Genomic DNA, 26021 nt, shown 5'->3' on the forward strand with positions numbered 1-26021 from the left:
AGGCAAGGTGGGTTTTGATTACTTTGGAGACCCAAGGTATAAACCTCAATTTCTCCGGTATATTGCTGACTTGTTAATGTTGACTGCTCTCTCATGTGGTCAAAAAAAAGGTCAGACCATCTTCTCATTTTCTACAGATCAGTTTACTTGCTGTGCTTGAGGCTACTGCATTGTGGGTCAAACGGAGCCTCTCAAGTGGTTGTTAGCCTTGATCACCTTGAAGTTTTAGCTCTTTCACTTGTAATGGGGTGGGAGTAGTGTGCAAGTGTGTGTGTATGTGAGAGAGAGAGTAAGAGAGACAGAAAGAGAAAGCAATCTATGCCAGTAGTATTAGTAATAGTGCTGTAACTGTAAGTTGTTTGGCATGTCCAAACACTTTAAACATGTATAATATCTAACATGAAGGAGTTCTTGTTTAAAATTGAATGAAAAAATAGTTTCAGTGTTCAGTTTTTAGTGGGTGTTCTTTCCCAGCACTCCAAACTATAGGCAATGTATATAGATCAAATACATACAAGATCAAATGTGAACTCACTTAGGCTAAGGTATGGCAAGCGCCCACACCTTACCATCCCCGTGTTTCCATTCAAAGAAATCTTGGGTATGGAATTGGACCAGTTAATGTCCCTTTTTTTCTATCTGGGGATGCAGCCTACAGATCCGTTCAGTTAGGTTTTCACCTCTAGGCTGTGGTGCAGCCCGCGTGCGCCCCTCCGCTCCTCCTTATGTAGTATACAGTGGGACACTCCGCAGCTCGCCTATCCCGTTCCTTGCCGTTGCCTTTTACGCGCACGACGTCTGCAGATACAGAGATTCAGTGAAGCCCGTGTTCTCCGCACGCATCAACGTTTTGGATGGAGGCAACACTCTTCCCCAGAGTCTTCTGATGGCAATACGGCACTTGTTCTGTTTTGATGATCGTTTCTAGAGGAACAAACATTGTCAATTTTTTCTCTTATCGACTCGTTTCCAACAAAATGTGGGACTCGAGTCCACTGATTCAGCGCAGCGTCCGCGGAGTGCTCGCAATCGTGGCCGCTTGACTAAAGGGGGATCCCGGCTCCCTTTCCATCCCTCCTCCCTTAGGAACAAGAGGAGTTTGCATGCAAAAGGTGGTTTATTTCGGCAAGGTGAGACCAGCTCTTTTTCTATACTATTCTTTTCATTTGGACACTAGTTTGGACAGTCTCGGAAATAGAATATGTGCGCTGCAAGTCCACTGTTTTAGATTGAAGGTGTTGATTAAGGCATCAAAAATTCTTACTGAAAACCAAATGCGTTGTAGCGTAACAGGTTTGCAACAATGTTTCTGATTTCATATTGCAAGTTTTAACAGGTCAAATCGTTTATAGGCTGTAAATGATTTGAAGAGATAACGCTTTACATTCCCAGCTATATTGAACACATCTCACTCACATTATCCCATTTGCCTGGTAAAACGGACTGCTTTGTGGTAGGCGTATTATACAAATAATCATCAGGGAGTGCCAAATGTAATTGAAAACTGTTGCATTTAGGAGGATTCGCCTTATCTCACTTCTCAACACGAATAATTTAGCCTACTCTTAATTAAAAATGGTTGCATGCTTCAACTAGCAAAGAAAGGCTATAAGTTACACTGATGATGACTAAATGGCCAAATATGTATAGCTCAGGTCTAATTTGGAGGAGTTATCTGAATATAAAGCACATTGCGATTATGTGTTAAAGTTTTTATACTGTAGCCAGTTTCGCTGATTAAACGTGGCAGGGGGAGGATATTTGAAAATTACAGGTTAATGCTAGGCACTAAGACGCTAGAAATTGTTTTCATTAATATGCGGCCCAAATATAAATTCATTTTAAAGCAACTCTCAGTTCATGTGTTTCATCTGGAGCTACCAGTGAGTCCCATTTTGACCGATGGACTAAGTGGAAAGTAGTGCTTCAGCAGGAGTTCATTGCCTCACTACAGCCACAACACTGCTGGACCACAGTGCAAAGCAAAGCAGCCATATTGATTGTTAAAACAAAATCATTGATTCTGTCCCCTACCTTCTTAGAAATGTGATAAAAGAGATCAATAACACAGTGCTGCTATTACTATTATTTTTGAATGATAATAAGAAGTAACAGGTGACTTTTTGTTAGCGCTGCAACCTGAAAATAAGTGTAGATATGCAATTCACAGAGCCTGAACAGAGATGCGTAATAGTGATTCCCTTATTATGATACTGAAATTGATTTAACTGATGTGTGTGCCTGAACCTCAATCATCTCACAAACTGTCCCTTTTCTTTTCTCAGCCATGGAGGGACTTGTCTAAGGAGGATCCAACATAATTCAGATTTTTTTTTTTTGGCTTTTTTTTCTATTTCCTTCTTTTGTTTCATCTTAAAACATCTTCCTGGATAAGCCTCCCTCCCTCCAGCCCTCTCCATCACCATGGCTGAGAAGCTTGGACCGGCAGGGCTTAAAGCCCCCAACATCCGAACCACTCAGTCCCTGCCCCCCGAGCCCATCGACATCATCCGCACCAAAGCCCGCTCCCGGAGAGTCCGCCTCAATGTCGGGGGTCTGAACCATGAGGTTTTGTGGCGGACCCTGGACCGGCTACCCAGGACCCGGCTGGGCAAGCTGCGGGACTGCAACACCCATGAGTCCCTGATGGAGGTCTGCGATGACTACAGTCTGAACGAGAACGAGTACTTCTTTGACCGGCACCCAGGAGCCTTCACCTCCATTCTGAACTTTTACCGTACTGGCAAATTACACATGATGGAGGAGATGTGCGCCCTGTCATTCGGCCAGGAGTTAGACTACTGGGGGATCGATGAGATCTACCTGGAGTCCTGCTGCCAGGCCCGCTACCACCAGAAGAAAGAGCAGATGAATGAGGAGCTGAGGAGGGAGGCAGAGACGATGAGGGAGAGGGAGGGAGAGGGAGAGTTTGATAACACCTGCTGCCCAGACAAGAGGAAGAAGCTGTGGGATCTCCTGGAGAAGCCCAGCTCCTCGGTGGCTGCCAAGGTAGGGAACTGAAGCAGGAAGTGTGATCACACCGCCCCCAGCTCACATTTCCTGTTAGGAATTTCGCATTCATACCGGAACACCATGTCTGGTTCATCACACATTACAGTCACGCTTATTAAGGCCCACTCCCACCTTTTAAAAAAAAAGCTGTCATTAGTTCATCAGTTGGAATCTTAAAACAGGTCTGTAATGAATTCTTATCAGGTGTTTTTTTCTCATGCAGTCATGCTGTTTTCCATCTTCCCCAGTGGGAACAGTGGTTAGGGGTGTGAGAGAGAGAGAGCTGCAGTCTTTGTGGAATTGTTTTGTTTGGATGAATGGAAAAAAAAGAGGGGAAGCTGAGGAGTGCAGGTTGAGGAGTCAGGTGTAACAACAGGCAAGCAAACACATCAGTGTAAAGCAGATTCACTGCTCTGACACTGATAAATGAGCAGTGGAATTATTGCATAGAGGAGGGGAAGTGTACTGTTTGTGTCCGAAGCACTGAGAGAAGTTAGATGCGGAAGCAGTGCGCTTTGGTGATGTATTTGGTTGGTGCTCCAGTTTGTAGTGTTGTGTTTTTTTGTAGAGATGGAGCATGCCAACCTGGGCCAAGCCTGGCATTGACTTGTGCACATCTCTGGGTGGCAGCAGTACAGTCTCCCTTCTCGTACAGTGCTATTATATGTCAATCTTACTCAGTGACTGGATGCATTTCTTTTGGATATCACAGTGAGTCAGCGAAATGACAGGATGATGTCAAACGTCATGTTACAGGTGCACGGATGAGTACTATTTCACATATAGTTATGTACAACATGGACCTTTTGAATGCTGCAAATGCAATTTTTATGAGAGAGGACAGTGACAGTCTCTCACTCATGTTTGTACCAAACACTCACAGTACTTTGGACACGTGGTGGAAATATGTAATAGGAATGATTGAGAACTGAGATAGTCATCAGTAGTTCTCCCTTCCCACGGACCATATGTTTAGAAAACTGCTGTGTCAATCACATGCAGTCCTCAACCTTGCACTGCGATGATGAATCTTACCAGATCACAGATGAATACTTCATATCAAATCATATAGAGGCTTGGAAGACTGTGTTGCAATGTCAAGGCTGGCCATTATAAAATGTTGACATCTCTTTCAACTCCTCCTCCTCCTCGTCCTTGTCACCATTCCCCCCCACTCTGACTCAGTCCTCAATTAGGTAGGTCAATGATGAAATCCAATCACTGGTAATTTACGTTGGGTCTCCAGTATCCTGATCTCATCATTGCGCAGTGCAGAGCAGGGCTGGCCAGGATTGTATTCCATGTCAGAAGATCATAAAGACAGGGTCCTGCAGTGTGACAGCAACTGCTGAAACACCATCATCCCCTCCTGACGTATCACAGGCCCTGCAGAGTGTATTGTCGTGAGCCCTTTACGCCTGAAAGCAATGTCATGTGCTTTCAATGGATGTTTCCTGTTGTCCCAGACAGTTTGGGAATCATACAGGATTCAATTTTAGCCCCTGCTGCCTGGTGCTGAATTTATAGCATGGGGGTTCAAGTGTGAAAACAGCAAGAATATGGTAATGACACTGACTACTCTATATATAAGGTTTGGAGCTTATTATAGAACTACTGAAGGAAACAGTATAATCTGGCAGGCACTAATTCTGCTCGCTCTTCCTTCTCGGGGGTGTTCGCAAGACCTTGACTTCTTCCTCCATCAGTCCTATTCCCTCAATCCACTAGTGATTTGTGATTGACAAGGATCCCTTCCCGGCTTAGTAATTGTATTTAAGCACTCACAGGGAAGCTGTATATCACATGAATCAATTATAAGGAGGCTGCCAATATCTAGTTTAAGGCAAACTCAGGTGACAGCGGTGAGGTAATTGGATACGCTGTGTGATATTAAAAGTGATTTACATCTCCAATTCAGTCCCTCTCTCTCCCGAGGCGTCTCAGTTTTGCTGACCTGTTCACTATCATGTGGGGGAAGCCTGTGCAACCTCAACGGGAAAACCCGCCCTAAATCAAATTGTATTGACATTCTGCTGAGTGCTCCGGCAGGAGAACTTGAACGTGACTTCAATGGCCAACGCTCGGCCCTGCGATGATCATGCAAAGGTTATTCACAGCTGAAAACACATTTGGAAATAGACTTTCCATGCTGCTCGACTTTCAGAGTGCAGCTCCCCGAGATCAGGGAAGCCTTTTTTTGGAACAAGCGTGGCATAGTGAGAACCCTTGACCAAGGGAATGCCATTACTAGGCTGGTACACAGTGCTGTGCTTTTATACAAGGCAACCTGAGCCCTTTGTCGAAAGCAATCACACACAGTCATCTGGCATAAACATATTCATTCTCTTTCTCTTTCTCTCTCTCTCTATCTCTCTCTCATTCTCTGCCACTCTCTCTCTCTTTCTTTCTCTCTCTCTCTCTCCCTTTCTCTCTCTCCCTCACACTGGTGTTAGATTGCCCTGAGGTGCCCAGACATTAGAGTCCAATGTGCCGGTTTATGGCACCTATGGCACATGCCTGCCCTTACATAAAGGTTAAGCACAAGAAGACTGACCTTTCCAGCACAGTCAATGAAGGTAGGGTTACATTCATCAGTAATGAGGAGCAGAACATGCTTTGGGAGTATGGGCAAGCCCCTGCAGAATGGAAAAGATGGAGACCAAGAAGACAGACTGAGAATTGTACCGAGAATGGCCGAGAAAAATGATTGAAGAAAGCAATAGAGAAGTGTACAGAGAGAGCCACAAGTGAAAAAAGATAGGTGGCAAAATAGAACATAGTGACAGAGGAAAGCCCAGAGACAGAGAGGGATGCGAGAGATGCAGTCATCTAAGTGATGCCTCAGGATGCCTGGCTGGATCTTTGCAAACCTTTCCAATGAATAATGAATGTAATGGTCAAAACAAAGAGGATACAAGCTAATGCAATGGCTTTTCTGTGCTACTGTGTGATACGTAGTCGAGCGTGTGAGGAGGAGGAGGGAATCGTTTTGGGGCTGGTCCTACCTGTGCTCTATAAATAGGTCCTCTCGTGATAGAGTGCTGGCCTTAGGAGAGTGTGTGGGCGCTGCTCACCTTGTCACAGGTGAGCTTACAGGGGGGAAAGTGAGAGGTTCATGTCATGACAAGCTCTTACATGTGTACTGTGTGGCTAAGACATACAAAACCTCTCACTGCAATCTCTGTAAGAACAAGTGTTTTGATTCCCGAAGCTTCATCTTTACCTGTAACATGAATCTCTGAACAGATGTAGGCCTACTTAGATTGAATTCCATCTCACCAAGTATGCTCGAGACCCATTTCAGATACATTGAACAAAGATTTGGCATGTTTCAAAATGTTTCTTGAAACAGCAGAAGTTAGTTAGCAAAGAAAATGAGTTAAAGGCATATTTGTGAACAGCTGGGAAGCCTCTTTCTCAAGAAAATTAAAATGTGCTCCACACTGGGAGATCTCATCTCTCTCCTGTTTGAGCCACAGCTTATCCACTGGACACAAGAATGTCATGTACTACTAAATTATATGGGACTAGTGGGCCAAATCATCTTTTGAAAAAATCTCAAATGGGATGTTTGCATTGTTTGCTTACACTAGGCATTAACTTCTATCAGCCCAATAGAAAGCATCATCCCTGATATTGAGCCAGACAGATTTGTGCTGCCTCGATCCTCTTTTGTTTACAGTGAGTCATTGGTATAATTGCACACCAAATATACTTAACACAAGCTCATACAAGTAAGCCACATCCAAATTGCTGGATTGGTTTGAGCGGTCAGGCGCACCGTATTGAATCACAGTGACTTTTGTTTTACATGTTTTTTCACCCCGCTGCAAATCTATGCCCATTGCCGCATGTCATTAATTATTCATTAAATGATTAATCTTGCTTAATGAAGCATATAACCTGTAAATGTGGATAATAACCTGCCTATGTTCTTCACTGGAAGTCTCTTTTGTCTGCGTGTTGTGAAATGAGATAAGATGCCGCTGCTGCATTTCTATGTGTTCAGACATACAGAATGATGTGCAAAACGCGTGTAATAAATATCAGGGCCACACTATATGCCACCCAACTGCTGATTTAGGGAGAGTGTCAACATGAACCCACATGAGTTAGGGCCATGCTCCTGGTGTCATACAATAACGCTATTAATTGTAACAAGGATGCTTACTGTGCTCACAGTGCTCAGTTTTAATATATAGTATAATTTGTAGTTTGCAAGAGCAATATCCTTTTATATTGATTTGTGGTCATGCAAAGCTTCTAGATATAAGCACCACAGTGCAAAATATTAATTTAGGGGGAGTGTGAATAGCTAAAGTTGTAATATACCCATTGGTCCAAGATAGAAAAGGTTTGCCTATTTAGGTCCACTTCGATTTAGACGTCCATTCAATCTGGGCAGCCTGGAAAATAATGGCCGTGGAGTCAGAGCATTTTAAAGAGATCAATGTTTCTACTTTCCAGACATTTCAAGTCAAGTTTTCTATCCTCTCTCCCCACATGAACTATGTCCAGCTCTGTGCTTTCTCTTAATGTGGATGTGCACCATTACTCTCTCCTTTATCTAATAAGCCAGTCTAAGTGGGAATGCTAAGCAAGGCCTGGGCACAGACTAGTGCTATTTTGTCCTCCCACGCTGGGAGTCTTGGAAGCAGCCAAAGTCAGTCCACTGTTGATGAAGATGATGACATAATCTGGGGAGGCTGTAGCATAATAAGGTACTGTAACAGACACCTCAAATGTCAATCTTTGTGAATGTCAATGTTGTCATATTCATCAGTCTCGATAAAGTGCAGCTGCGTGTGAATTTTAAAACTGCAAAGGTTAACATGAACAATACACATTGGGTTGCGTAACACTGTTCATTTTGGCTCATCAATTCTTTATAGATTCATGGTTATGTGAGACAAGATAAGTTAGCATATTAATGTGCAGCCTAAAGTGTGACAGGAACAAATTTAACTACTGCAGTGTGATACTGTGACCGTTACTGCACAGCAGTTGGAGCTGCCTGTTGTTTTGGATCACTGCAGACATGCTTTCACTCTCTCTCCCTCTCCTTCCCCCACTACAGGCTCTTACAGCACTGAGGGATGTACTTGTGGTCTGGTTTGTATATTGCTGTATTTTCGGAGAGTGGGAGAGTCAAAGAAGGAAGGGAGGTAGAGAAAGGGAATGAGAGGGAGGCCTGAAGTCAGCAGTCGAAGTCAAGTGCTTTCTATCTACCTCTGGGTCAAACTTGAGCAGCAGGTCCACCACCCTGTGTTTCATTATCATCCTTTCATCTCTGCATGAATTGTGGTCAGTCCTTAGAAGGCTAAATCGATAGGCATTGGCATTTTATGGAAGAAATGTTCTCGGCTTGTTTGGCAAATGGATTTGTAGCTTCTCTACTTTTGCTTATTTTGTGGAAAGCCCAGAGAAAGCCTGCCCACTGCATTCTGGCCTTGGCTGTTGTGCTCCTTTGAAGTCAGATTTGGATTGTGTTTTTGGTTCTGCAACCATAATTCACAGGCCTTTTTCAAGGTTTTCAAAGTGAGTTATGTCTCCCAAGGTAATGCCTCTCTGCAAGGCTCTTCTAGGTACGCTACAGCGGTTGATAATAACTCCAACCTGTGGGAGCTCTACCAGGTTCCTCTTACTGTACTATGTCATCTCATTTGGCCTTTTGCAAGGTATCAGGTTGTATTACAAGACTGGAGCTTATCATTTAGGTAGAGCACACCTTCTCCTCTCCTGCAGTCTCCTGGTTACATAAGCCTTCCATCAGGCCTCTAATCAGCACGGCCTAGCATTTAGGCACCAGCACCTAAATCCTCTTTACCCTGCAATCATAATCAGATAAGAGAGACCTGCTAGATTATAGGTGGCATGAGGCATGAGTTCTTATAGTCCCTGAATGGGCCAAGGCAGCCGCGCTTATCATCTGGATGTTCCCTACCTACAGGACACCCCCCCCCCCCCCCCCCCCCCCCACTTGCATAACAACAGCATTTCACATGCACCAGAACTGTGATATCCATGTTGATAGGGTAATCTTAACTGACATACTGTAAACTATGGCATTATGTCCTTCAGTTGAATATTTAGTATTAGTTTTTGTGTACATAATATTCATTGAGGTCACACTTTGCTTTGTATGCATTTGAATTATGTTCATACTCTCGATGAACTACTGTATGTTTTAATACAGGCTGGATAAACAACATCACAATCATCATAAAGTTCATCACACAAAAGCATTTTCATTTTTAAATCTAAATGAAAATTGCACTATGAACCTACTATCAGATTATCTCCCACTCCTAAGAGAGTGAATAGATCTCATTTGGGTTTTACAGCGGAGGTAGCCAAGGGTCAAATTTAAAATGAAGAGGAGGTTAGGCCATTGCAGCCCTTTATTGATCCAGTCAAGGCCTTGCTTATGTGAATTTGACCCTAAAGGTTGAGACAACTTGCCTCACTTGAAGTGAGGCAAGTTGTTGAAGACAAAGCAAGTGAGAGCAATTGATGCTGCTGAACCTTAAAATTGATTCATCTCAGTGTTGAAATCACGCTCTTGTGCATTTTTAATTATTTCGGGAATGCCCATAGATCAATGTGTGCAGTAATTGCAAAAGTTGAATCCAGACACACCCCTCCTCTTCTGTATCTGTGTGCTTTGCTCTGCACAAATAGCCTATTGCTGCTTCCATCCATTTCCGTGATTACCGATGGGAACTTGCATGCAGAGGAATTTCAGTCTGGATGCAGCTCAGTGGCACTGATGTCCCAAAAGGGGCCGCTTGCCTGTCTTGGGGCTTATTGCGCTTGACCCTGCACATACTGATTCATGGATGAAGACAGCAAGTGAATCTCACGAGGCACAACTAATGCACATTTTGTTACCCTCACAGTTTAAAGAATGGAGAAGGGTTATAGAAGGGAAAGAACAACAGACACAGCTTTATATTCAGTGGCAATTGGGATGAACAAGCAAACCTAGCTTCAGCACTAGTCCACTATAAACAACATGGCCAATGCAATCCAAGGCTAATGGGTGGCCAGATGGTGCTAAGAGCCTGATGCCTGAAGTCTCATTAGTAATTCTGTTTCCGTCCCCACAATACGACCTCACACTTCCTAGCCAAAACAAACTTCTTATAACAATGTCACACACCCATTACATATGGCACCCACTATAAGGTATGAGGAAGCAAGCTTTTTTGTTGATCTATCATCAGCTCATACATTAAGGATAATTAAATTTCCTATGACAACCATTTCTGGTTACAGACTTATTTTTAGTTGCATGCCTGTTCAGTCTGAAAAAAGTTCAGGAGGTGTAAATTGGCGAAAAGCCCCAGTTCTGAACACCATGAAAGCCAGACATAAATCCCACTGAAGGCTGGGAGTGGCTGTGGACCAGCAGCAAGCAGCAGCGCTGGCTTGGCACTGCCAGCTTGACTGACACTCTGGATAAGAGGCTAATGTGTTCTTTCCTCTTCCTGCCTTCCTCATCTCCTCTCTGTCTTCCCTCTCATTGCCTCCACCAGTGCCCCGGCGAGGGTTGCTCACCCCATCTTTTTGCTGTTTCCTAGTTCCAGGAGGCATCAGGGATAGAGAGAGATGGAGAGAGAGGACAGGGGCTAGGCTGGAAGAGAGTCATCATTCTAAACGCTATGAACACCAGGTCTCCATTACGTGCTTCACTGATCCCCTTTCACACACACGCACGCACGACACACACACACACACACACACACACACACACACACACACACACACACACTCACTATGTACTCACAGCTCACAGTCAATCTTCCACACCTCTACACCTCTGCACACACATAGAATAATGCACACTTGCATATGCCCTCTGCAAGTACAATACACAAGCAAGTGCGCGCATATGCACACACACACACACACACACACACACACACACACACACCTTTTAATCTGAAAACCTTCAAATACTGCTGAGCCAGCTTTCCTTGGGTGCCACAACAGCGTCAGTGCCACGCTGTCGTCTCTCTCCGTCTCTCTTTCAACATCCCTCACCTCCTCTCTTCTCCCTGTTCACCACCCCCAGCTACATTAATGCCCCCTGTTTGTTTTGTTTTTTTATCACCCTCTTTTACAATCCTCTTTTTCCTCTTATACCTCCCTCTTCCCGAGCGCTTTCATCTCTCTGCTCTCTGTTTTCCTGTTTTCTTTTCTGCCCATGTCCCTCCCACTTTCCTCTATCTTTATGTCCTAGAGGTGAGGGCTGAATTGTGATCAGGCTCGCCGTTCCATCTTGGAGGCAGTAACGTGAGAGTACATTAGTATTCATTGAGGCGTTTTTATATTTGACTCCCGGTCAATCATGTTTGTGATTCAGCACCACTGGCCAGTGAAGTGCTTCTGTAGGTGTCTCTGCTCCCGGTATGCTAACACCACCCGGAAGAACAGCGCAACCACACAGAGGAGCACTGCATCTCTCTTCCCCCTTGCAACAAGAGCTGAGTGGCATTACATGTGTGAGCAATAAATGCAAAAAACAATCCAGACACCTTGGAAAATGGCTGCTGGAGAAACAAAAACAACTGATTTATAGGAAGAGAAGGGATATCCTTTGGAGGTCGTGTTCTGGCAGTGCCAGTCTCCTCCGACCAAGAAAGACCCACTGAGGAGCTCTTGATGGAGGGAGACAAGGAATGTGTAATCAACCTCATTTAACTTGTTTCCTCGGAAATGCTGTGTTTGCCTAGTTTCCATGGTGACTGTGGTGTGCCATGGTGACTTATCGACACCCAGAGTGCAATTCGTCTCCATACAGGAGAGAGGCAGAGCAGCTGGCACCTCAGCCCCCACAATCAAACCCCTAATGCAAATCTAAGGGAACACTGTTACTTATCATCAGCTTGGTTCGGATCTCTCTGTCATTTCCTGTGGAGATTATTAGAGTAAAAGTGGCTGTAAAGTGCAGAAGTGGACTTGGGTCTTGTCACTGAGTGAGTGGACTTAAGCTTTCCCTAATTTTTTGTGCGCTGTTTTGTGATGATGTGGCTTTGGCACTATAACATTTGCCATTCATAAAGTAAAAGTAGTGCTCACTGATGCTGAGATGACCCTCTATTGTGCAGCAAAGTATCTTTGTCAGTTGAGACACATAGTCATATTTCAGTGCAATAGCCCCTTTGATATAATGAGAGTAAAAGACATTTAATTTTAATTACACCAAGATGGGTAGTCATAATCATCTGTATGAGACTATGTGAAAAGAGGTGGGAAGCAGGCATGTTGGAGTGAGGGATATGCACATACACACACACACACACACACACACACACACACACTCACACTCACACATACACACATATATACACACACAAAGTAATTCAAACTCACTTGTTATATCGTGGGCTTTACACCTTGTGACACCTTGGCGAAAGAAAGAGAGGAAGAAAGGAAGCACATAGCTCTCCAGATTCCTTTGTAATAATGAATGGTGTGGTCTGTGGCCCTGCTTTGGCCTGGCCCTCCAGGCCAATCAGGGGATCTCCAGAGCATCAGCAGCAGAACAGAGACCTGCTTCTGGGGCTTCTGTAGGATAGAAGACATTAATTAACAGCCGCTATGCTATGAAAGAGCCTCCGGGGAAATATAGGAAAAGACAGATAGCACGGACGAGAGGGAGGCTGAAAAGGGTTGAAGCCACTTGTTAGCCGTTGCCTTACAGAATCTGGGTGACAAAGCAGAAAGAAGCTATTGCAAACTATCACCACCTTGTCCTCTCCTCCCACTCATTTGCTTTTCTTTGGCTCTTTCTCCCATTTTAGCTCTTCTTACCCCTCTACTGGACCTCATCCTTTTTAATATATCTTCTTTCTCTCTTTGCTTTTCTTCTCTTTTCTCTTACCACACTGTTGGCGTCACTGTGGGCTGTGCTGCCAGCTGTTTGCCGTCTCACTGCGCCCCAGGAAATGACAGAAGAAATTATCGCATCTTCTTCATGCTCTGTGTGTGCGTGCACCTCACTCTTCCTCTGCTGAGACTGAGGAGTGTGTGATCACTGACTATTGTAATCCCACCTTGCTTCTTCCATTCCTTTCCTGCTCTTCTTCACTTTGCCCACACACTGCGCCACACACTGCAAAAATGTCCACATGAACAAGTTGTTTATTCTCATATTAAGTCTTAAAAGGTTAAGTGAATGGCATGAGATAATTCCACTTGTTTCCAACGCATTCACTTATTTTGTAGAAATAAGTGTAAATATCTAAAAAAAAAAAAAAAAAAGAAGCCAAATAAGGCAGATCACTCCAAGAAAATTCTCAAACAAGTTTATTTGCATTGAAAACAAGTGAAATTGTTATGTAAATTCTTAATTCTTGTTATTTTTCATTATCTTCTATGTCATTCAAGCTATGAAGAATGGTCATTTGTGAACCTGTGGTGGTGCACGCTTACAGCAAATTTCGATCTATCTCCACTAACCCTGTTTATTTGATCAATAAATCAGTTATACACATCACTGAATGGTCCGTCAACTGGAACTGTCCATCTGTGCTCCAGGTGTCCAGTCAGGCGAGGTCAGAGGAGGCACTGATGTGCTCCTTTAGCTTCCCTAGTGTGATAGTAATCAGCTTAGTGCCACTGGAGGCAAGGGCCTGGCCAGAGAAAGGGTGCACAGGGACAACGACACCATGTGACCTGTGTCAATGTCAGGAAGCGAGGGGTAAGCGTCTTCCACACCTCTAGGGTCACATTCTCTTATGATTTTCTCTGGCGTGTGTGCAGGTGCAGGTTGGGGTCCTCTGTTTGTTTGTCAATGTGCGAATATAGTCATTAAAGTGTTAAAGAGTGTTTGTGTGTATGTGTGTGTGCGTGTGTGCGTGTGTGCCCGCGACTTGGTATTGATTTGGAAGTTTAAAAAAAATGCTAACTCTTCCTCTGACCATTCATTTTCTTTCCCCTCTGTCATTAGCAGCCTCTATGCGGCTCTCTGCAGAAGTGTGGTCAGACGCATCACAGCACAAATTTCCTCTGTGAATTTATGGGCTGCTGCGAGCTGAAGGAGGATCCGTCCTCCATCACTGTAGGATCGGGGGAGATTTTGGTCTGTCGGGTGCTGACATTTGGTGGGAGCGGTGCCAATCGATAGGATGACTCTTAGCTATTGACCGGTGTGCTGAAAGGCGCACCTGTCTCCTTTTATTTTACAGTACAGGGCTGCGTGTGTGCAGCGCAAGTGTTGACCGAGAACCACCAGTAGCCTGGCACACTGGTTGTATGTCAGGGGAAACAAGAAGGTCACGGACAGCTGCTTTTATACCCCCGTGTGTTCCTGGTATTTGCTGTTTCACTCCCTCCGCTCTGCAGATATTGTATATTTTGTGTCTGGGCTCTCATATTTCTTTTTCTGAACTTGGTGGTACTTTTATAGTAGCGCTGCTCTTTTCTCTCTGCCTTTTCTGACTCACCTTCACTGACTCACCGTTCTGTTGATTCTCCTCATACCTTTCTTTGATTATTCTCATCCCTTTTCTGAATTCTGCTTCTCCGTTTCCCTCCCTTTCTCTGCTCTTCCCCCTTCATGCTGCAGTCTAGTTTGCTCCAGTCAGTCACCCCAGCTCCCTAATCACTCTCTCTCCCTCCTCGATGTCCTCCCTTCCTTCTCTCCAGCCACTCTTTCAGACAAGCCTAATGAACATTTATGGGACTACTCCACCTAATTTTGTGCTTTATTTGCCATGTGTGCTGCCATACGGTGCAGCCCAGCCCACTGGAAATCAGAGCTCTGGCTCCCTGCTTCCCAGATCCAGACACACTGGTGCTGGCCATTGTTGCTGGCTGTGGTCCTGCTAAAGATTTTTTAAGTATACTTGTCTCGCAATAAATCCCTCTTAAGTAGCATGACAGTATCTAAAGGCCAGCGAACGCTCTTAAGCATCCCCGGTTTTCGCCTCCTGTTCCAAGGTAATGAATAAGGTGTCTGAGAGCGAATAACAATACTAATGTTGATGGATGACTGTTGATACAAGGAAAAGTAGCATCAGCCTTTGTCACGTTTCCAGTGCTTCTATTCTGGCCTTTTTGAGCGGTCGCTTTCTCCCACTATAGCTCGTCTCGCTGTAGTCGAGAGCCCAAATCACACTAATGCAGCTTTTAAACTGCATTAATGTTGCCATAAAAGTCATCTTATGCCACAGATAGACATCATAATGCTTGGTATTAAAAGCATGCTTAACACATACTTAGAGGCAGACGTAAAGGAAAGCTCACCTCTAAACATACCAACATGGCAGTCAATCCCTCCACTTCACAACACACTGAGCGAGAGTAAACAACAAATGTGTCTATCTTAGTTCAGATTTTCTCTTCCCTGGTTGCAATATGTGTAGTAGAGATTAGGAGGCCTCATTTAAACATATATCTGCATTCTGAATGGGCAAAGGCTAATGCGGATTATGTTGTGAAGCATTAAAGCGGGTGAAGTAGTGATTCATCCTCCCTTGGTTGCTTGATTCATTTCCTCTGTTATTACTTCAATATGTATTTATTCCCTTTCTTCACATGTCACAGCTGATGAAGCTCCGGCCTTTAATCTTTGTTCAATTCAGCCTGGCCAGGACAATGTGGATTGTGACGCACTTACAGGATGACGTGTGTGTGTGTGCGTGTGCGTGCGTGTGTGCGTGCGTGTGTGCGTGTGTGGTGTGTGTGTGTGTGTGTGTGTGTGTGTGTGTGTGTGTGTGCCTGCACGCGCCCATGTCTTGTAAGAAATACTAATTTAATTTCAAATATGTTCTCAAAGACACAAGCACACTGGAACACATGTGCGTGCACACACACACACACACACACACACACACACATACAGATACACGCACATGCACATGCACACACCACAGACTGAGGAACGTTTTATGCAAACAAGATAGATGAAAGACAAATATGATAACATGGTGTCAGTTTTATTTCCATTCCTTAGACAGCAGCTTCCTTCACTTGACAGATCACTGCCACTCTCAGGCAGCTGAGTAAGAGTACAGGGATGCATTAATCTAAAGATTCAACATTTATGTGTATTTTATTTGATATATTCATTTATTCAAGATAAAAAATATATTTAATTCCATTTTTGTTTTTGTTTCACTTCTCCAGTCGAGACTCTCTGTTCAATTTGCTCTTATATCAGTGAGTTTACTACCACATTTACAAGTTTACAAAGCTGAGAGATCTGTCAGAGATGAAGGAATGTGTCTGGAGAAACGGCACGCACTTTGGCTGCGGAAAACTGTGACAGAGGAATGTTGTTTATGAGTTCAATAAATATCCATTTAAAAATGTTTACCGTTTTAACATGTTTTAAACATTCAGTAGAGGCGCGCCATTTTAATCGCGTGATTCGTCTTACCGGACACAAAAAAAATCCCACAAATTACGTTGAAAGTCAACGTCCATTTTCTTGTAAGGATTAACATTGGTGCAGAGGTATAAATCCAGCCTCCTGTCGGTCTGACTGACAGGCAGACACACCCCCGACCTGACGTGCTGCTGCCCTAATCCTCTCTGACGACACTACAGAGTCTGAGGATGGAAATATACAGCCCCGTAACCATAGTGTCAGCTTCGACGTCTCACCTGCCCGTCATCACAACAACCATGCGTCTGTGACGAAGGTGAATCAATTAGCACTGCTGGCATATATCAGATTAAGGCTAAACAGGGCCGAAGGCAGGCTCATTAGAACGGTTGTCTGTTGAGCCTGTCGGACCGAAGGCCAAGCAGCGGCTTAATGGGGGAGGGTTGGAGTCGCAGAGGGACGCTGTGGACTGCCGGGGTTCACAGCTTAATCCGGAGCAGTTGGCTTCTCTCCGTCCCCAGACTGAATAAATAAGAGGAGGAAGGAAGGAGAGAAGGAACAGGTAGAGGGGGACAGAAATAAGAACTGGGTTTTGCTTCAGTTTAATCAAGGGGACGGTGAACAGGAAAAGTTGTGTTTTTACATACCTTCACTAAAATCTATAGTGATCAGTGGCGATGCTTGTATAAGACAATAGTTAGGTTAGTGGAGATGCTCATCCACCCACCAACATGCACATGCACAAGCACATGCGCGCACCCATACACACACACACACACAGACAGAAATGGGTGTGTGCATGCATATACACATGCATAAATGTGTGTGTGTGTGTGTGTGTGTGTGTGGTTGTGCATGTTATTGGGTGGAGGAGCATGAGTGCCTGCAGAAACAGACTGTGTTTGAGAGCCTTCCCACTGGTCCCCAGTGGGGCCTGCGCTGTTGGATGACGGAAAGAAGCAATGTATACAGCCTGCAGATTAGATTAGCGCACGCTGTACCAAAGCATATTAATCCATCAGATAGTTTTTTGTGTGGTGTGCGTCTGTGTGTGTCAGCGCTTGTTTGGGTGCATGTCTGTATAGGACTGCACATGCAGAACGCCACAGCCAGCCATGTAGAACATTGCATGGACAGCGTGCAAAGCGCATTGCATCACAGCCGCGCTGCACCAAGTGTGGGGCTCCATTAGCAAGAAATACACAAACACCATCTCCATAATGACAAACAAATTTCCCTTTAGTTCTTTGTCATCTAGATTAAACATGAGTTCTGCATGAGATAACTTCTTGCTGCGCCATTTTTTTTCTATGTGCTCGAATAGTATGATAATGAAATCTCAAATCTTATCAACCATAGATATCTGCTCTGTGCTCTGACAAAGCAGTCATTCATGTCTGGTAGCACCAGTGAAGGGCTTTTCCAAAGAAAGAGTCAGCGAGGGAGATGTACTTTGATATGAAATATTGATAGCCAGGACATTTACTTGAATTGCAACAAAGTGCTTGCAGAGAGAGACGGGGGGTTGTTGGATAAAGAAAAAAAAAAGAATGAAAGATAGAGCAAGGACAGCGGGAATATCACAGGGAAAGGGAGAGAAAAACTCTGTCAGAGAAAGGATGGAGGGTGAGAGGAATAGGCTGCAGGAGATGGAGGGATAAAAGCCTGTTATAGAGAGGTGTGGTTGACACAGGGTCACAGGTACAGGGCTTTAGTTAAGGTTGAGACTGTGTGACCATCACAGCGAGGTGGCTCCTATCCGCATGATTTTACAGATAGCTTCAGGCGCTCCTCTCCTCCCCCTTGCCACTGCAGCCAGCCTGTCTTACAGAGCTTTTGTTGCTAGGGCACATAGAAGATTGAACATGGGAAAAATGCTACTGAGGTACAATCGATAGCTCCTAAATAATTTCCCAACCCTGTTTATTTGATGTTTTGTTCGATGCAAGAGTTTCATCAATATTACTGTCAAATGAAATAATGCCATATTTGGCATGGTTAGCCAGCCGCTCTGCCTCCCGCTTTCCCACTGCAAGAAAAAACATAAGATGGAGGTAAATGTTTCATGACCACGTGTGTGCAGCCTTCGCCTTGAAGCGTTCCCCTCTTGTCATAGCACATGTTCCACTCTTGCTTTCTGTTGTAGCACAATGGAAAGCCAACCAAGAGTGAATGTACTGTAATCCCACGGCTCTTGTTTGGACTCTTCTGTGCCTGACTCAGCTGCACACCAGACCATGCTGTGTTTTTGTATCTACTGGAATCCTCAGCCCTTTATTTATTTTATTTATTTATTCATTTGTAAGGGGCTGTGTACAATATTAAACATGGATATTGCTATTTGATGTATATACCAGATTTAGCTTAACCTAATATTCATCTGCAGTCCTTTTGTAGGTTACAATTAATACAATTAAATACATACATTTGCCGCACAACCCACATAAACAAAGATGATACAAATTAACAATATAAATATAAGTTGACAATTTACAATACACATTAACTTTGACAATAACAATACAAATACATCACTTGTCATAACACAAATGGGAAACAACAGACAGACAATTGGGATATTGTGTCTGGATTAAAGGCTTATGGGAGTTGCAAGCTTAGGTTGTTTATCATAGGTGAGTCTAGCAACTGTCTCTCTGATCTATTGAATCTTATGTTGTGAGATGCTAGTGTAGATATATACTTTTTTTTATCTATCTATCTATCTAACTATCTATCTATCTATCTATCTGTCTATCTATCTATCTTAATGATGCCATTTGCCAGCAGACCATGAACCACATTTTGAGGAGAAGGTCATGTTGTTGATCCTTGGAGCTCATTGACTCAGGTGGAGCTCTCTAAGCTCTCCCTGGCCACAGCAGCCCCTCCCATTACGCACCCGCATTGAGCTGACGAGGCAGAAAGTGTGACGGGGCAGAATGTAGTACGGGATAGAGACCAGAGTCACACAGGAGACCCACGGTGTCAGGTTTGGCCTGAGACTGGGACACTGAGCGGTCTACACATCAGGGAATATATTGTTATCCGGAGTGTGGGCCAGTGATCTACCTGCGCCCAGCCCCCAGCTTTATTGACGCCATAAAGCAGCAGAACATTGATCGTTTAAATCCCATTTTTTTATTTCTCTCATTCACTTTCTTTATCTCCCTCCATCCTGCTACTTTATCTGTGTTCTGTCTCTCTTTGTCCTCCCCTGATGCCAATCCCTTTTCCTGGCCTCCTCTGTTTTCTTCCACCCACACGCCCACCCACAATCCTCTGCTCCTCTCTCCAGCAGAGGAAGCTGCCCTGCGTTTTACCTCTCCCCTGTGGAGGACACTGTATAACCTCTACCAGTCCAAACAATATGTTACTACTTATAGCTAGTTAATTTGTCATCCAACTGTCCCCGACCATTTCTTTCAAGAAACCCTGGAAACTGTTGAAAATAATTGCCAAAATGTGACTGCATGTGTATGTGTGTGTGTGTGTGTGTGTGTGTGTGTGACTGTCTGACTGTCCTCTGCATCCTCTGCATGTCACCTGAGTCATGTCGCCTATAGGTCCACGTGGCAAGAGTGCAAGTCATCACACACCACCACATCTGACACCGCTGCGTAAGGCAACTTAGGCAAATTAGTGAGTGAGCGGTGTGTGCGCCGCTACTAATCTGACGTAAACATAGGCTGGGCTATTTAAAGTTCAGTTTCCACTGCGACAAGTCAAAGTTAGCGCAGCTACAGAAGTGTGTGGCTATCACTTTATCATCCTGATAACTTAATCCCTTCTTTGTGTAGTCATGCAAGAGAGGGAGAGATGGAGGGGATGGAGTTGGAGGTTGGACGGGTGTGAGTGTGTATTAATAAGCTGATGGAACTCTGGCTGGAGCGGAGCAGGGGAAAATACCACATACTTCTAGAGATATTGGGAAGGAGACAGAAAGGGAATGACGAGCATGATGGGTTGTGATAGTGATGGACGGCGGCTTCTGTTTATGCTTCTGGTACAAAAAACGAGAGAGAGAGAGAGAGAGAGAGGTTTTTTGAAAATGTTCAGAGAGAATGTGAAACTTGTCTGGGGTTAAAGTTGAAGCAGCTTCAAAGGAGGCAGCGGGAGTGCTCGTCTCAGATAGTGGGGTGTTTAAACACAACACACTCCCACGCAACAGCTTCCAAGAAACCGAACAACCCCATGAAAGTGATGTTTACTTTATTCCGAAATCCACTCTCAGGCTACAGTGTATATGTGTGTGTGTGTGTGCATGTGTGTGAATTTCTCTAAGCCCTATCACTACTCACAGGACCATTGGGTCGCATTTAATCAAGACTTTTTTGCTGCTGTGCGCATTCACTACAATATAATTATGCTTATATCCTCATACAGGGCCGTATCATTGTCGTTTTTATTGCAGGATGTGATGGGTAAGGTGGTGGTGAGGTGGGGCATGGAAAAACGCTATGATGAACAGCGGCATAGGAAATAAAGTGAGTGTGAATGTGGGGATGCGGGACCGGGAGGGGAGGAGGGATGGAGAGAGATCAGAGAGAGCAGCAGGAAGTGAAAGAGAGAGATGAGCGAGTCAGGGAGAGAAAGAGAAAGAGATCAGAGTGAGAAAGAAACGGGAGAGGGGGTGGGGGGGGGGGGGGGGGGGACTAATGTGTCCTTCATGGGGTGAGGCTGGACAGAAATGGCTCAGCATGGAGCTAAATTGACTCCATTACAGGGGCAGCGCACCGGAAAGCATCAGTGACATCACCCATCCCAGACAGGCAGCTCTGGCTCTCAGAGGGAACGGCGGCAGCGGCTCTATCTCCTGCTCGATGCAGCAGCCGCACGCCTGTGGTTTAGGCTCGCTGGCTGCTGTTTTGCATGTTTTATACGTGGCAACATGTAAGATGATTCCTTACATGCTTGTCAGCCAACAGACAAAACTATTATTCCTACAACAAATAGCGTCGGTGCCCGTACAAAGATGTCAGTACACACAAACACATTTTCGCTTGACGGGATGTTGGTGTAGCTTCATCCACACTGAAACATAGGTATACGGAGCCTAATAGATTTCTTTAGTGAGTGGCACCATTTGAATGCATGTGTAGTGTGTGTGTGTGTGTGTGTGTGTGTGTGTGTGTGTGTGTGTGTGTGTGTGTGTGTATTGTATGGGAATGTATGTCTTCATTCATGTTCAGACTGACCATGCTGTCAAACAGTGTGCACCAGCTGAAATGTCACCTGCTGTGATTGGTCACAGGTGTTTGCAAATAGATTAAAAGTAGGAAATAGCTTATAGGTCATCAAAGGATTTCACTGACAAGGTGTTACTTAATCAGGCAGGTTTGAAGGCTGGGCACATTCAGTTAATCCAAGATGAAAAGTGTGTGGAAGTTTATGAAACACACCTCCGCGCATAAGGTGATTCTGAGTGTGTGTGTGTGCATGTGTATATGTGTGTGTCTGTGTCAGGGTGTGTGTGTTAGGGTGCCACCTTGCCACCTTATCCAGAACAATAAGCAGTATATGACTACATTCAAATTATGTGTTGTTGTGACGCTCTTATAGCAGTGTGTTTGCGTGTGCACATGTGTGAGTCTCTATGTCCTTTTTTTATCTGTCTGTGCATACAGGTGTGTGTTGCAGAGAAAACAGGTGCGGTTTCTGCACAACACAGTCAAGCATCAACACCTACACTAAAAGCAGGGTGACTAAATACAGAATGCAGTTAAAATTCTGTGTTAAATCCTACCTGCCAGCCAGGATCAACTGTAACACAGAGGGATCCATATAGGCTTTCTTCCAGCGCTGGATTGCTCATGCACAGGCTTAAGCGAAGGTCATGCAACCACAAGTATGGGAATGACATGCCATTGCGTCATGTTTCTTTGTTTGTTTGTTTTCCAATACGAGTGTATTTTCATGAACTAAGCCTCATTAATTGACAGAATGACAGATTGTGTGATTCAAATGAATCTCTTGCATACCACCTTGCCACCTTGTCTGGAACAATATATACGACTACATTCAAATTTATGACATGAAAAGTCCTTGGAGTTTCCAGGACCTACATGGTTTCAAATATCATTTCGTACTGTGTGCCATTCATTTCTGTTATCTGATGCTTCACACTGTGTTCCCACTGTTGACTCATAGCATTGGGGGCCTCCTCTGAGTTCAGACCCCTCCGCGTTATTTATAGAGGCAGCAAAGACAAGAAGAAAGATGTAACCAAGACAACAGTGGATACACTCACACTTCACACTAGACTGGGTTGAATGGAAAAGAAAGCGTACAATTATGTCTGTTCTCTTACTGTGATACAGCTGCCTGATTATAGAGACAGGACTTGCACAAGCTGGTGTGGTGTGCGCTGTGAATGCATCCAGACAGAAGTGACTGTGGAACAGAGTGTGCAGCATGTAAACAGTTTTCAAACAGTAACATCTCGTAAAACAACCCCACTGGCATTTGTCTCAAACAGCCTTGAAACTTCTCGTGTATCAAGTTTGTTCTAAACTATCGGCGTATCTGAAGCAGATCGCTGCCTTGCCATTGGCTCGCCAGCATTCTCCAGCGTCCAAAACAGCTGACCCGGAGTCGTCTGTTGGCTTTACATCAGGGATGAGCAATAGTCAGATAATGAACAGTGAACAAGGGGAGAAAAATATGATATGCACCACCGAGCAACTGATTGGGGGAGGTTAGAGGAGTAATTATACAGCTGTATGGAGTAGTTAATTAAGAGGAGCACTTGGCAGATCAAGCGTGTTAGACACACACAGCACAAGATGGAGGCATCTAGCCACAGCCCCGGCCAGGACAGAGGGAATTGTGCAGCTGTGTTCTCTCTGGCCGCAGGCCCAGGCCTTGGTTTGTGCCCATGGCCTCTCCTTCATTTCCCTGATCAATCTCCAGTCCCTCTACGAGCCAGAGCACCTGCTGTCTGTTCTTACCCGGATTGATTTCCATCTGTTGTTTTTTGAATTTCCTATGAAAAGTAAGCCAGTGGTAGACAAAGGAGGGAGACCCTCTCATGGTTAATGCATCAGAACCAGGTTGTCTACTCGTCTCATCTCTCTGGCCCTTTCCATTATTGATGGCTTTTTCCAGAGGAATTGCACGGCTACTGATTTCAGCCAGCTGATCTTGATCCATGACTGACAATCATAGATCACAGGTCTCCTTCACAGGGAAGGCTTTGCACAAAGGGCCCAACTACCCTCTACAGCAGAAGGCAGTACATCAGACTGTATATCATATTTCAGTTTTCATCTCACCTATCATTCTATATTGAATATTTCCTTGGATCTCCTGTTCCTGCGTGACATGTGAAACCTATAGCTAGATTCTAAGCCTCATGTTTGTTTGAGTTTGAACACACACTGTCATCTTTTGTGTTGGATAGAGCATCGACAATAGAGGAGTTCATGGTATGGTTTTGGATTTGTCGTGGTAAGAAGTCATTAGTGCACCTGAAGAATAGACAGGGGTATTCTGCTCTTTAAAATTCACTTAACCTCCATTGTGTGCACTGATTTGACCTGGTCCCCCCCGCCTTACTCCCATTAGCAAGGCCATTATCAAACAGAGCCCCAAGACAAAGAACTGGAGCACAACATTTGGTGGAGCAAGATAGCTCTGTTATAATACCTCTATTAATTAGGCAGGTGCTGACTCTGCACTTAATAACTCCTCTGATGTTCTCTAAATGAGTCGCCTGCTTGGAGAGGCGCGGTTATCCAGAAACTTCTGACTGTGACTCTGTCCCTGTGCTTTCCGTGACCCCACTCCCCCTCATTTACTAATAACACAGTGACCCTTCTGCCAGAGTGGTTCCTGTGCCCCCTTATCATCACGGGGAGGCACTCCATCGCCACAATTAAAGCTTCATGTTTCAGGTCACCTGGCCCCCCGCTCCAGAGGAGGTGAAATGAAAGGCACCGCATGTTAAAGGGGGCTCATGGGGAAAGCGAGGACTGAGGGAGGTGAGGGAGAGATGGAGGAACATAGAGCGAGTTTGGGGTGCACTGAAAGGATACGGGGGATTATCTGTCCTTGCATTTATGCTAATGCCTAAGTTTCCTCCTTCACAGTATTTCACAGAGAGGGGAGGGGGGGTTATATAGCATAAGTGAAAAAAGAAAAATCTGGCTGATAAGGGGAAAAGTGAAGAGAGAGGGGGGAGGAGAAAGAGGTGTACGCTAACTTCAAACACTTCAAAGAATAGAGAAAGCGAGGGAGGGGAAAGAGAGAAAGAGTGACAATGAAAGGCAGAGGACAGGACAGAGGTCTTTTGATGTACAGTTGTTTTGGCTCCATTGAGAGGCGAACCTTCATTGTTGAGGTGCACTTTGCCCAGGTGTGAAACGGGCTGACTCGGACGGCTCTTTGGAACTCTCCGCGGCTTATTTCCTTATCACAGACCTCTTAGAGAGCGTGAATGTGAGGCTGGCTTACCGCCTGCCTTGTCAGTTTATTTAAATGAATCCAGCTTTTATGCAAGCGAGTCAGGAGAATAGGGCATCAGGCGTTTCACACATTTCCATTTCTGTCTCGCCAGCGGAGGACCGCCTCGCTCTGCCTAGTTGATTTGTTGATATGCCTGGTAGTGAGAAACTTTTTGTTTTCCTTTTATTTGCATTCAAACTGTTGATTTATATAGCTAAATGCGCATTTTAAATATTGAGAAGATGATAACGCCTGACCTTTTTCTGGGCCATTATCTGGGGCCATTATCTTTCTGTATCAACAGGGTGCATGCTTTATCTAGCTTGTGTCTTTTTGGACACTTTTGGCTTCAGTGTGCTTAGCCACCCATTCATAGTTCAAAGCAGAAATGTAAGAGGAAGAAAAATGAACAAGCCTGTTGGTCTAAATATAACCACTTGGAGGTTATATGTATTCTACGGTGGAAATAGACAGGACTGTCCCCGAGGATATTCTGTCCCAGGCTTTATTTATACATATCTACAGTAGCACTGACTTTACTCTGCTCTACCTGTCCCATGAATGTGGCAGACTCCCCCTCATCCTTCTCTGATTCCTCCCACGCTGGAGACGCACTACAGCAAGCCGACATGGCCCTTGGCAAAGTAATCTTTTTTAGTGTACATAAGAGAATGTTTACCGACATGAAGAAAGGGGCAGAGAGAGAGAAAAAAAGAGAGTAAGACGATGAAACAGAGAGTAAGGGAGAAATGAAAGATATGAACCATAAGCTTCTACATAGATGTGAAAGAAAGAAAGAAAGAAAGAAAGAAAGAAAGAAAAAAGAAATAAAGAAAGACAGACAGACTGGTTAAAATAGAGATGCGGGAGGGAGAGACAAAGAAAGAAAAGAAAGGAAGAGATGAGATGATAGAATACAGTAGAGACAGCTGAGTCACTTGGCTTCTGTCTGAATAATCAGATATTGTTATTCATGTGAAGCAAGCTGCTCCACACTGCCACGGGCCATGTGCAAAAGCTGAATGACTGTAAAGCAAGCGAATGACAAGCTAATGGACTTCTGTGGGAGTGCTAGGAAGCACTCCGAGGGATACTATGGGGATGTGCACTCTGTTTACTTGGTGACATTTGCAAAATCATCACGTTTGTTTTTTTTAGTTTTTTTGTATGCGGATCATTGGGGCTCTCTCCGAATCACAGAGAGACAATGAGAGAAAGAGAGAGAAAA

The 26021-nt window shown here is 44.5% G+C and overlaps 1 protein-coding gene across 1 annotated transcript in view; it reads left to right on the forward strand.

Annotated features, from left to right (window-relative positions):
* The first annotated feature begins 2424 nt into the window (after positions 1–2424).
* LOC139659009 (potassium voltage-gated channel subfamily B member 2-like) overlaps positions 2425–26021 on the forward strand; it is a 73603-nt gene continuing 50006 nt past the window's right edge. Inside the window, exon 1 of the mRNA XM_071537210.1 lies at positions 2425–3009. Within this exon, the coding sequence (XP_071393311.1) occupies positions 2425–3009 (585 nt within the window). The remainder of the gene's footprint in view (positions 3010–26021) is intronic.

The sequence above is a fragment of the Centroberyx affinis genome, unplaced genomic scaffold (assembly GCF_046629955.1).
Source record: "Centroberyx affinis isolate AG114_WGS23_722 - 3 ecotype Tasmania unplaced genomic scaffold, CSIRO-AGI_Caff_v1 ptg002994l_1, whole genome shotgun sequence".
Classification (NCBI taxonomy): domain Eukaryota; kingdom Metazoa; phylum Chordata; class Actinopteri; order Beryciformes; family Berycidae; genus Centroberyx; species Centroberyx affinis.